The sequence below is a fragment of the Chaetura pelagica genome, unplaced genomic scaffold (assembly GCF_000747805.2).
Source record: "Chaetura pelagica isolate M959 unplaced genomic scaffold, ChaPel_1.0 scaffold36, whole genome shotgun sequence".
In the NCBI taxonomy this organism is placed as follows: domain Eukaryota; kingdom Metazoa; phylum Chordata; class Aves; order Apodiformes; family Apodidae; genus Chaetura; species Chaetura pelagica.
In genome coordinates this window covers 461,758-475,089 of record NW_009953726.1, presented here as the reverse complement: position 1 = coordinate 475,089, position 13,332 = coordinate 461,758, and the positions used below count along the sequence as shown (strand labels likewise).

The 13,332-nt window shown below is 39.5% G+C and overlaps 1 protein-coding gene across 1 annotated transcript in view; it reads left to right on the top strand.

Annotated features, from left to right (window-relative positions):
- NUDT14 (nudix (nucleoside diphosphate linked moiety X)-type motif 14) overlaps nucleotides 1–11,491 on the top strand; it is a 26,640-nt gene extending 15,149 nt beyond the window's left edge. The window contains exons 4-5 of the mRNA XM_010000692.1: nucleotides 1,116–1,353; nucleotides 11,251–11,491. Of these exons, the coding sequence (XP_009998994.1) occupies nucleotides 1,116–1,353; nucleotides 11,251–11,491 (479 nt within the window). The remainder of the gene's footprint in view (nucleotides 1–1,115; nucleotides 1,354–11,250) is intronic.
- Nucleotides 11,492–13,332: the final 1,841 nt, after the last annotated feature.

Genomic DNA, 13,332 nt, shown 5'->3' with positions numbered 1-13,332 from the left:
GCGGGGCCCCACCCCCCCCCCCCCCCCCCCCCTCCTGCTCCTCGGGCAGCACCGACGGGACCGGGCAAAACACACAGATGTTGCCCTTCAGCTCCAGCACCAGGTTGTGCAGCCGCCTCCGCTCGATCTCCAAGCGGTGCAGCCGCATCTCCTGCAGCTGCTGCACCGTTTGACTCAGGTCAGACAACAATGCTCTCCCCCCTGCTCCTTGGGAAGCACCGAAAGGACCCGGCAAAACACACAGATGTTGCCCTTCAGCTCCAGCACCAGGTTGCGCAGCTGCCTCCGCTGGATCTCGAGCCAGTGCAGCCGCATCTCCTGCAGCTGCTGCACCGTTTGACTCAGGTCAGACAACAATGCTCTCGATCCCCACCCAGGTAGGGAAGGAGAGAGAGAAAAAGAGAGAGACTTGACTGGATTGAAAACTATACTACACAGCTTTAATTAAACACTAATGAATGAAATAAGAGAATATATACAATTATATACAAATATGTTCAGATACGGGCAAAAGCCTTTCACCTCTCCCCATCCCCAGCAACTCCCACAGCACTCCCCTGAACTGGGAAGAGTCCCAGGAATCCCGGAGCTGCTGCTGGAGAAAGCACAGAGTGATGAGGGTCACGAGAGCTCAAGCCTAAGGGTCGACTGTGATGGATGGACGGAGTCCTCCCTGGACGCCGGCCATGGACGGAAGAGAAGGGAAGAAAGAAGAAAGAAGGAAGTTGTCTTCTGTGATCTCTGACCTTCCTCTGAGCTTACGTAGATATATGGAATGGAATATATCTGGCCAGTTTTGCTGTCTGTCTAACTCAGCCTCCTACGGGGGGAGTCACAGATGTATTTAAGGCGTGCATGAACTCATTACAAATTATGTAAGCACAAATAGAGTTTAAAGATTCATTTTACAAAAATGCCAGGAGATTCTTTGTTCTCTGAAATTCCTATTTCAGTGTGTTAGAATATTAATAGATAACATAGCTGAATTCTGTGATACTCTCAAATGCTCTGATGGTTATAAATTCCCAGATAAAATCTCTGTGTTTTCTATTTAATATGTATAAAATAACAATTTTTAAAAACACTATTATTTTGTCTGTTTGTTTGTTTTAAAGCTGTTTACATGTGTGAAGTAGAAAGGCATCATCCTCAAGTCTTTCAGAATCAGGACAAGGAGAGCTTCTCTTGTCTGGAGGATACCTTACCTGCTGTGGTAGGAGTGACATATGAACTCTGTGCTGGCATCGTAGACAAACCAGACCTTTCTTTAGAAGAAATTGCATGTGGGGAAGTCTTAGAAGAGTGTGGCTATCGTGTTGCTGTGACAGACCTGAGGAGGATCACTTCTTACAGGTAAACAGCAGTCAGAAAAAACACGTGTTTTGTTGCTTCACAGATTTCTGAAGTGGCTTGTACCTTAATGTTCCCTGTCCCCTTGTTCAAGCCACATGTTGGAGGAGCATGGACATCTCAAAGTATCTGAAAGATGTAATTTTCTGCAAGTGAGAGGAGGATTTAGGAATTTAAGGAATTATAAACTCATAATTACCAGATTAAATTCCGAGTAAGAATGATACTGTTGTGATTTATCAAAAAAAAACTATTAGAACTGGGAAAAGTTGCACTGGGCTTCTTGGAATTGAGCAATAATCCATGTTATATAGGGAGATTTTGATGAGTTGTTATATATGGAGATTTTAATGAGTTGAATGTGAAAATGTTTAAATTCTATTTTTTGCAGAGTTTTAAATAGTCATTGAAGTAGATTTTAACATGTTATTAAACATGTAAGGAGTAAGAGAAAAACTTAATATGTAAAAGGAAAAAGAGTTCTTGGAGGGGAAAAATAACAAAAAAACCCAACCAAACTCAGGAGAAACTGCACACAGCTTTAATCCCATTATATCTCCTCCCCAGCTTTTATGATTCTTATCCAAGATGTATGTATGTTTGTATTTTATAGAGAAAGCAGATTTTTTACTTTCTTTATTTTGCTTGACATCTCCATTGAACTAGACCCTGTAATTGGTTTTTAATTTGGGAATTGAATACAAACCCACAGCTGTCAATCCTGGCAAATGTTATTTCCTGCTGGATTAACATGCAGTGCTTCTGTTGAGGGGAGGGGGTGAATCACAGGAGCTTTCTTTTTCAACTCCTAGAAACTAGATTAAGGGTTTGTTATACTGAAAGAAAAAGTGCCTGCTAGATTTATGAGTGAAAGCTGTCTGTAGAATTTCATCAGTTCCGTGACACTGACAGGCCACAGGATGCAGATGTATCCATGTGTGTATGAAAACAAAATAGGTAGAATAAAATCTAATTTCTTTAGCTGTAGAAGTTTGTATCCTCAGTGTAGAGGATTGAGTCAACATGAATGTTTTACATCTGGCAAAAGCTCTATATGTTTTTTGGTTTATGAATGGCTTTGTATCTTACAGGTGGTTGTCCTTCCCACTTGTTTTTTTAATGGCACTGACTTGCAAAGAGAGTACACAATTGGAGTTTTCTCTGTTGAGACCCATGCAAAGGGCACTTAATATGATAATCGCTCAGTCCTGCTTTGTCTCTGTGGGCACAGCTTTCTGTCCTTAGGGATCCATGCTAAAGTCAGAAGGGCCTGTGTAGTATTTCCTCTTTTAGATAGATATGAAGAGCTGAAACCTCAAATATGGTATTTTACAGTTTTTGTTGGACTTCCTATGCTCTGAGAATTTTATCCTAAATGTTATGATGTGCCTATTAGGAATGTCCTGTTCTTCCTTCAGCCAAAAACTGGCTTATCCCTCTGATCCTTGAAGATCTGATGCAAAGACAGAAACTAACTGATGGTCCTATGGTCTGCTTAGGACATTTTTTCCCTATTTTGGCTGTTTTAACATGTAAGAATTTCTGGGCTTGTTCCAAGTGTAACAGGTTTTTCTAAATGGTTTATGCTGTTGTTCCATGCTGTGACTGTCTCATGTCTTGCCTAAATTTCTCTTTCTTTACTTCAAGTCTGAGATTTACTACCCTGTTCCCAGTGGACATGAAGTACTTCTGCACTTTCCACATATTTCATAGAATCATATCATAGAATGGTTTGAGTTGGAAGGGACCTTCAAGATCATCTACATCCAACTGCCCTGCACTGGCAAGGACACCTCCCACTAGATCAGGTTGCTCCAAGCACCTTCCAACCTGGCCTTGAACACTTCCAGGGATGGGGCTTCCACAACTTCCCTGGGCAACCTGTCCCAGTGTCTCACCACCCTCATAGTGAAGAATTTCCTCCTAATGTCTAACCTAAATCTCCGCTCCTCCGGTTGTAATCCAGTACCCCTCGTCCTCTCACTCCATGGCCTTGAAAAAAGTCCTTCCCCAGCTTTCCTGCAGTCCCTTCAGGTGCTGGAAGGCTGCTATTAGGTCTCCGTGGAGCTTTCTCTTCTACAGGCAAAGCAACCCCAACTCTCTTAGCCTGTCTTCACAGGAGAGGTACTCCAGCCCTCTGATTTCCCCTTTATTTTATTTCTTGCCTATGCAAAACTATCTCATAGGTGATTTAACTTTCTCTTTAGACCATGTTTTCTAGATGTCTTATCATGCCTTCCACTGTCCTCTGCCTTTTCTCCATCTAGTCTGAGTATTTAATAAAAACATACTGCCCAAAGTGGAGCACAGCATTTTAGCAAGGGCTCTTAACAGTGTCAGAGTGGGAACAGTATTTCCCTAAGCTTACAGATTATTGTTTATATGATGCAGTGTGATGTTTGCCTTAGTTGCAGTGGCATTATGTTGTTGATTTATTGTCCACAGTGCCTCCCCTATCTCAAACTATTTTCTGCAGCAGATCTGCTCTGTCTTTCACCCCCTCTCTGTGTTTGTGCTGCTCCTTATCACTGCCAGAACACAGAGCCTTGAACTTGCCTTCACTGAATCACATCCTGGTTTTTTAGACAATTTCTCCAAGTTGTTGGGAATATTTTGAATTCTAGTAAGCATCTCTAACTTCTTATAAATAGTCTAGCTCCTCTTTGCTACTTGCAGCCTGCATTCCAGCATACAAGTCCTAAAACAAAATATTGAGCTATACTGAATGGAGGGTGGTCCCTAGTGGAATCCTGTTTAGGTTGTACTTCCAATCTGACAGTGATATCCATTCCATGAGTACCACTTTCTTACTAGTTTTGCATCCATTTCACAGTTTCTTCTAAGTATATCATGATCTCCTTACTTCTTAATGAAACTACCACATTAGATCCTATTCAAAGTCTCGATAATGAAGTTATATTTTTGAGTTGCTGCCCCTATCCACAAAACCTGTTATTCTATTATATGTGATATTTGTTTTGATTGCATTTGATACATTCTTGACAAATCTGTTAGTTGTTGTTCCTCTCTTGATGCAAATAAAACTGCATTAAAATATGTAGGTAACTATAATTACTAATTACCCAGAAAAGTCTATTATATTTTTATAGATAAAAACTCACAGTTGTGGGCACAGTGAAAAGATGCTCATACAAACATGGGCTTCCACGTCATCAAACTCTTTGGACTGAAAGCAAGGAGTTGTCTTGTATTCTTCACGACTCTCCTTTCTGGAATCATGGTTATGAGAAGGAAATTACAGGACTTGAGCTAGACCTGACAGAAGAACATGGAGAGCAGAAGACACATCAAATGTAAATGGAGAAATGTGTTTGGCTAGGGAGGTCAGTTCAGTTCTCTGGCTGATGGATTGAGAAGGGGAGGTCATGGACAATGTGTAGGGAGAACTTAAAGCAAGAAAGGAAAATGGAATAGAAGATTCTCCTCTTCCTCATCAAAAAAGGGGAAGAAGTGATGAAGGAACAGTGCCCAGAAAAAACACAGCCTGAGAAGTAAATGGCCTCAGGGAAAGCACGTTCATGGTGATGGAGAATTCTGCTGAATGAAATGAGGAAGACTGTGTTCAAGCAGAACTTGGCTCTGTTCCTCAGCAGTAGGTACAGTAAAGATTGGAGGTAATCTGAAGATAGCATTTTTGCATATCTTTTTCCTCATTTATTATCAGGGCCTGCAACAGTGGTTTTAGGGGAAATTTTTTGTCATGTTTTTCAGCTAACCAGAAAAGGATAACTACAATATTACTCCAACTATTTAAAAAACACATACAAATAAGCTGCTGGATCCCATTCTGAAGCTCTGTCAAAGCTCCTGTGAGATTCATCAGATAGAAGTAAGGCACTGAACAGAAAACCCCAACAAAAAAACAACTCTACAAGCTTGGCCACTGAAGTGTTCCCTGAAGTGCTGCATCTCCATGTTTCTTGAATACCTCCAAGGATAGTAACTCTACCACCTCCCTGGGCAGGCTGTCCCAGTGCCTGGCCACTCTTCCAGTATAGAAATTCTTCCTAATATCCAGTCTGAACCTCCCTTGCCTCAACTTCAGGCCATTTCCTCTAGTCCTGTCATTATTTACTTGGGAGAAGAGGCCAACACCCACCTCCCTACAACATCCTTTTGGGTAGCTGTAGAGGGCAATGAGGTCTCCCCTCTCTTCTCCAAACTAAACATCCCTAGTTTCCTCAGCCACTCCTTGTATGACTTGTTCTCTAGGCCCTTCATGAGCTTCGTAGCTCACCTCTGGACATGCTCCAGCACCTCAGTGTCCTTCTTATAGTCAGGGGTCCAGAACTGAACACCGTACCTTGAATAATTACCTTGGATAATCCACAGAGTAGCTGCAGAGTCAATGAGAAATCAGGAAAGAAGCCAGGAGTTGAGGAATTTATGCTAGTTGAGCAAGAGTCTTTGGAACAAGTTGTTCCAGTGACAGGACAGTGTGGTGTGGGTGAATGAAGGAGACTGGATGGGGGCAGATAGTGAGAAAGACAAACATATTAAGAGGGACTTGATTGGAGGACGTCAGAGGAAGCACACTTTGAAGAATTAGAAATATCTGTTCCTATTGTAGAAAAATGCCAGCCAGAAGATTAATTTAAATGCAAATAGTTCATTTTGCTCTCTAGATGGAGGCAGGAATCAATCTGAAATCTGGAGTGTCTGCTGCCTGTTTCATGGTTTTCTTCTTCTCATCATGGCTACACAAACTGCTGCTTTTCTGCTTGACATACATTAAGTAACCTCATATTGGTATTACAAAAAGTTTGTTTTCTCTTCTGGCAGCACCTAAGCCACTTTTGAAGGCTTCCTGAAAGTTTTGATGCCTACTGGTGTCTTGAGTTCATGTCAACTGTCTGTATGGCTTCAGTCAGAAATGGCATAGGTGGTAGATATGATGGGTGTAAAGGAACCATTTAGATCAATAATAAAATGAAACGACTGCTAGAGTAGTAGAATTATAAACTGAAGCTTCATGAAAATGATTCTCAGTTAAATTGTTCATTTTCAAAAGCTCTGACACAAACCTGTAAGGTTCCCTTCAGGCTTTTTTTTTTCCTTTTCTTTTTTTCTTTTTTCCCCTAGATGCACAGTTTTGTAAGTGAATTATTTTGCACTTACTCAGATATCAGATAAAACAACTTTTCTGTCACGGTATCCCTGCAGTTTTCAGGTTGAATCCTGTGTGAAATTGAACTGTGAGTTAGTGTCCTAGGTTCAAGTATTCCAGCTATATTCCCTGAGACTTGTTCCTTTACAAGGCAGGGGCAGGGAAATCTGTTGTTGTTGCTATAGATGTTATTGCCATTGCAATAACAGTATTACAGTATTTCCTATTACTTCTTGAAATGTTTAGTCTTCTTGAAGAATATTTATAAAATTATTTGGGCTTAATTAACACCTCAGAACATCAAGATAAAGTTGATCCAGAGCTTCTGGTTCCACTTTTTTTTCCCTTGATGTTTTCTTGATTTTCTCCCAGAGGTTGTAATGAACTCTTGGCTATGAATCGGATACAATAGGAGCCAGAGATTATCAGAGCTACTGCAAGAAAAGCCAGATGAATTAGTTTGAGGACCTAACTATATTAACATAGGTACTTACTTTAATCTTCCTACATTTGTAGTTTTTTTTCCCGAAAGTATACAACAAAGAAAAGTGTTCATAGAATTAATATTGGATGTTCCAATTACTGTGCTATGTTGATTAGCCCCCGTGCCATGAGGTTAAAATGGTTTGTATTCACAGGTTATTATGTAGAAAGAATAATAGCCTTGAAAATGCTGGAGTGCATTATAATTAGAAAGATCACCTGCTAGTACACCTGTTGGGTGATGGCATAATGTAATATAATTTTATGTTAATTACTTCTCTGCTTTTTTCCTGCAGCTGCTGCTTATAATGTCAGACCTGTACAAAGGTCCTAAGAAGTGACAATAGGAGCTGCTTGTCACTGTTCATCAGTTTACATGTTGCATGCCTGAATAGATCTTGATTTCAGCATAAATAACAGAGATTTATGCCACATTTATTTGCAAACATCAATTATGTATTCACTATATACCCGATTTCTGCATCCAAATGGTTTGCATCTGATAAAAGGATATATTGCATTTAGGGATTTTCACATTAACTAAAACAAAAAAAAATATTTCTGTGTTGGTAGGAACAGGTAAATGTTAGTTGCTTATAGATTAATATTTGTTAAATGTTAAGAAATGTTGAGAATTGTAGCTTTTAACTGCTGTCTATCAGAAATCTGAGTTAAACTAGTAAGTCTTCGCAATGGTAAGTCAATATGTTTGTTCCCCACGTTGCAGCAGGAAGTTTATTTCCTCATACATGTTTGTTCCTTCAAATTAAAAATGTGATATTTATTAATGTAGTAATTGTGAATGAAAGAATTGATCAGCATAGATGAGCACCCAGACGTGAGAAGAAGGCAAAGCCAATGTTGAGTGCATGCTTTGAATTTCGACCCTCCTTACAGCTGTGCGTGTGTCCATCCGTGCTGGGAGAAGAAACACACTCACTCTCACTTGTGGCTTTTAGAAACTACTGTTTTGTTTTGTTTTGCTTTTTTTTTAAAGCAGTAAGCTCCTTTTAAGCACTTGTGAACAAAAATATGTATGTAAGGTATCTTCTTTATTTTTATGAGCTTAGAGGTGATGAGTGAAAAGTCCTGTTTTGTGAGCTCTGTTTTGTGTATTTCCTCATGCATTTAAAAAGAGCAGAACAAAGGCTTTGTGATAGCTGCTATTGCCGTGCTTCCAAAGCAGATTGGAGTGACAGTCTGTCTCTTGTCTTCTCCCGATGTAAGAGGGAAGTAGCTAAAAAATACTCTAGTTAGAGCCTTGTTCTGTCATCCATTCCCACCGCAGGGCAGGAGGTGAGGAGAAGCACTTTGCAGTTATTCTGCAGAAGCCACTTCTCTGCTGTTTTGTTGCCTACAAGTGGGTTGCCCACAGCTTTGAAAGCCACAGCATGATTTAATCACAGTGTTGAGTGTTTTATTTAAAATGAAATATGGGAATGCAGCATGCAATCTTGTTTTGATATGTTAAACTTACGTTTAATTTACTCTTGTGATGAAAACCATACCACTTTGGTATCCTTACTTTGACATGCTTACATTCTTAGACTTGCTGTTGCCAAAGGTAATGGAGATTTCTAATTGTCTCTGAAGCTACAGTAAAAGTTTAGTGCTAATAGACTTTTGGTTTTAAAAAATCTCTCTCTCTAAAAGGGTTTGTGAGCCTAAGTCCTAATGATTTGACAAAGAGCATTTGTCAGGCATGTAGCTGGTAACTGACCAACTATAAACTGCTCATAGGAAACTGATCCTCATGATGAAGAGGAAAATGGAGCTGTATTTTGTATAGATCATTTGCATTTGTCCCACAGTGGTGAATAAGAATCAAGCATTGTACAGACACATCAAAAGATATCTGGAACAGTCAGCTAGGTCAAGCCAGGCTTAGTAAGTCTGGGTCAGTATGAGCCATGACATGCTTGGTCTGGGCAACGTGGTGCTGAACCTGTGAAGTGAGACCGAAGCCTGAAATCTCCCCCTCAGCCGATGCTGAATGTTCAGACCCTGCTTGTCCTCCCCCAGACCAAGCCTCTCTGGTACTGGGAAGGGGAGACACCCCTAACAGGAAGGTGGTTTTCCCAGGGTGAAACTCATCACTTGCAGTTTGGGTATGCTGGCCTCTGTGATTTTCACAGATGCAAAGCTAATGAATGTAGCTGTAATCCGTTAATAGGTGACTCATTTCAGACCATGGTAAGAGCATTTTATTTGAGCTGAGAACTACTAGGGCAAGGAAAAGCATGTCACAGACTTGGGATAGAGGAAGAAGGCAGTAGAATAAGGAATATAATAATGAAAAAGGCACATCAAAATTCCTTAAATGTCATACTCGGAAAGTGCAAGTGAGTGTGCAAAAGCATAAGGAGCTCCTAGTGACAGATAAACCTGAAAGTATAACAGCAGCCTATTGCTTCTTTACCAGTCAGACCCACCTTCTCCCTCTCTTCTCTCTTCCTTCTCTGGTATCAAGTACCCCAAATCACTGACAATTAAAGTATACACGTTTTCCAAGGGTATGTGTTAAAATACTTCATTACTTCAACCAGATGGAGGCTCAGAACAGCTTCAAAGCAACAAACCTGCTCCCTTTTCATTTTTAAAAATAACAAAGGTACTAAGACAAATGAAATGTCAATAGCATTGATTTTTGGACCAATTTCTACAGACAGTCAGGATATATTAATATCTAAGAGTCTGGTAATATTGTGAAAGACAGCAGTAGGCAATATTGGAGAATATTTAATTTAGTAAAGAGCATTGCACATGGATCCATGCAAAAATGATCAACTGGCAGAGTAAGCCAGAGCATTTAGGGAACAAAATATCAAATTAAAAAATGTAAGAAATAAGTCTCTTTTTATAAACTGAAGTACTTTTTTATATCTTTCAACCTCTTTCTGCAACCATTGAAATGCTCATGTAGTTAGATAAGAAAAGCTGTGAATATCTGCATAAATAAACACTATTTTAGATTCTGCATTTAAAAAAAGAGTATATATTGATGTGAGAAACCAACTTCAACAATCACTAGCAATTTTCCAAACAAAATAATTACCAGTGTTCTTAGAAAACTGAGAGATAAATGATTAATTCTTGCTACGGAGTGTGATTTATGCTAGATTAGCTGAAAGATTTAGCTGACTAATAGTTGGGTAAGTATGAATATGCATTCTAAGATCAAAACGCTGCTACAAATCTTAGAATCCTCTGTGGAGAGGCTAATTTTTCAGCTTGTCCCAGCGTTTGATTCATAGTTTCAGTGGACTTTGGGTCCAGGTTCAATGTGAAAAGTCACTTGTAATCATGTGAAATGAAGAAGTTGTGATTACGATGTGAATATTTTCTTGCACGGACTAAATGAGTGGATTATGTACTTATCCCTTATTTAATAATACCTAAATGAAATAGTCCTAAGGAAATAGAGGATTAACAAATAAGTAGTATAATACACAGCAAGCAGTCTAGCTGAAGACAAACCACATAATCTAAAATATCCTCAACTAAATCCACTGTAACAAAATTAGTAGGGAGACTGAATTAGTTCAGACACATGCGTGCTTACAGTGGTCCATTTGGGTCAAGGCTAAAGTTCAGGAAGGATAGAGGAGAACTCTCATGTACCTCTCCAGTCCATGCATAGAGGGCTCCAGCTGTGAATGGGCATAATCTTCTTAAGAGTAAAAAATCTAAATATTTGTGTAAAAACAAGCTAAGAAGTGTAGCGTGATAGCAGACAGATACATGGAGGAGCTTCCTCCTGTTGGTTGTAAATCTCTATGAGTCATCCTGCTGTCCAGCTCTCACTGAGGTCAGTTGGAAAACACTGTTGACTTTAGTATATTTAGGACAACAGTTCACCAATTCAAAGCCTTTTTTTTTTTTCCCCAAAAAAAATTTTTTCAAAATTTCAGAAAAAATTTTAAAGGAGATCTCACTGAGGTCAGTTGGAAAACACTGTTGACTTTAGTATATTTAGGACAACAGTTCACCAATTCAAAGCCTTTTTTTTTTTTCTCCCAAACAAACATTTTTACAAAGTTACAGAATAGATTTGAAGGCAGATCCATTTCATATGCAACTGTATTCAAAGTGTTGATATTTCTGCATTAAAGTTGCAATCATTTTCTGTATTAACAAAATTGCATTTATAGGTTCTAAATTACATTAGCAGAGGGTGAGGATGTGTTTTGATGCTGCTTAGTGACACAAGTTAAGGACCCAGGTTTCCATTCCTAGCTCCTAGCTCCCTTCTTTTTATCTAAACCAAAGTTTCTTCTGCTTTTTTCCAGGTCTGGAGTTGGTTTGACAGGTTCTAGGCAGACGTTATTTTATGCTGAAGTAACAGACCAGATGAGAACTGGTGAAGGAGGTGGCCAGCCTGAAGAAGGAGAGCTGATTGAAGTTGTAGAAATACCCTTAGAAGACTCCATGAAGTTTGCTTATGATGAGACTTTCCCGAAGACAATGGGTGTCATCTTCAGCTTCATGTGGTTCCAAAACAACATAGCACCAAAGCTTCCAAAAAAATAAAATCAAAGCACCATGATTTTAAGAAAAGCTTTTGTGGTGGTTCTGTGGATACAGAAAACTGCAAATCTGCCTGCCTCAACTCAACTGTTCACAGAGAAAACCTTTCTTGAAATAAATTTGGAAATAAAATCTGAATTGAAATCCTGACCCAATTTCCATCATTAGTAAAACAGTTGCTGGCTTTGATGGAGCCAGGATTTGCCTCTGAGAAGCAAATGCTGATTTTCACACAAAGGCTGAGTAAATGTGTCCAGTCCTCTTTTTTCAGGGCACTGCTCTACCACCGTTTTGAAGAGTTGCTCAGGACCTCAGTGCAGCTGCTGTACCAGCCTGTCACTGTGGTCTGCACTTTCTGGCAGCTGTGTATTCTCTGTACTTTCTCATATTTTTGGGGGCAGGCAGCAAACCTAGTCACAGATACCCCAACTACACTTCTGAGTTTTGTAGCACAGCTTCCAGGGAGCAGCTTTATGGTGTGTAGCTCCTGTACAGAGAAAACGTTTGCATTTCTGAACATGCAAACCTTTATTTCAAAAGCAAACGTGTCTGTAAATCTCACTGCTAATGTGTCATGTTAACAATAGACCAGCTGTAAGATGATGTGCTTCTGCTTGTTGCCACTATAATGCTGAGCAGCAGTGTTGGTGATGGAGGGATGAATGGTAGGGGCTTCTATAGAAACACATGCTGCTTTGTTTGTTTTACGGGTAATACTTGATTAATTAAATCAAACTTTGTCCTCTAGAGCGGGACTCGAGAGGCCAAATTATTTCCCTTTGACTCTAAGGTGACATACAAGTGATTTCTCTGAGGTGTTCTGTGGTCTGTTGCCTTATCACCCAAATGGGAAGAATGGGACTTACCCCTCAGACAACGCTCCTTGAAATCTAATGATCGGAAGTGCTTTATTGAGAGATTTTATCATCATTGGTGCAGTTTACACTGAAGCCTGAACAACCTGCACAGACACACTGAGCAACACAATTTGATTTAATAAAGTGGTCTAATTAGAATGTATGCTATTTGTTCTATCAGCATAGTTTAGATGTAGACTATTTGTCATGGGAAACTCTTAAGAGCATGAATGAAAGAGAATCAAGTCTGGCAATTTAATTATGCACTGGTTTATGTTATTCACTGAGTTAATGTCAATTAACATGACTACATTATATGTGCTTCTAGGATTACTGAGGTATTAAGTATGTTTAGAAGACGAATACTGCAAATATTTAAACTTCCATAAAGCAACTGGAATAAGCGCAGTAGAGATGCATGATGATATCCAGTGGCTCATTTAAAATCACTGCATATCTAAATAGGTGTATAAATAAATATATTTTTTAAAATCGTATTTAGAACTGATACTTGCTGGTTTTCCTACTGACAGGGAGGGAAGATCCTTGGAAAGCCACTGCAGAAAGAGCAGCCTTTGTGGGAATCAGACACTTTTTGTGAAAGTTCAGACTCATTTGTGTTGAACTGTGCCTGGTCTGTGGTGAGCCAAGGGCTGAGTTGTCATGAAAAGTAAATAGATTTTGTCTGTCTGTTGTATTTACACTGGGAGGTGTTTTAGGGTGGGGTCTCTGCTTCTCTGTGTCTTTACAGTGTTGAGTACAATGTGTCCTGATTGCTGCAGAGACCTTTACAAGCTACTTCAGTATGTATAATAAATGTCTGTTATTCCAGGCTGTAATTACCAAAGTATCTGTTTTATTCCTTGAAAATTATTACACTGTAACTTGTTGATCTGTTTAGTGTCAAGCTAATGAGTGTGTGTGTATACATGTCAAAACCCTTTTTTCTGCATAATGCAGTAATTTGGGGAAAAAAATGGGGGGGGG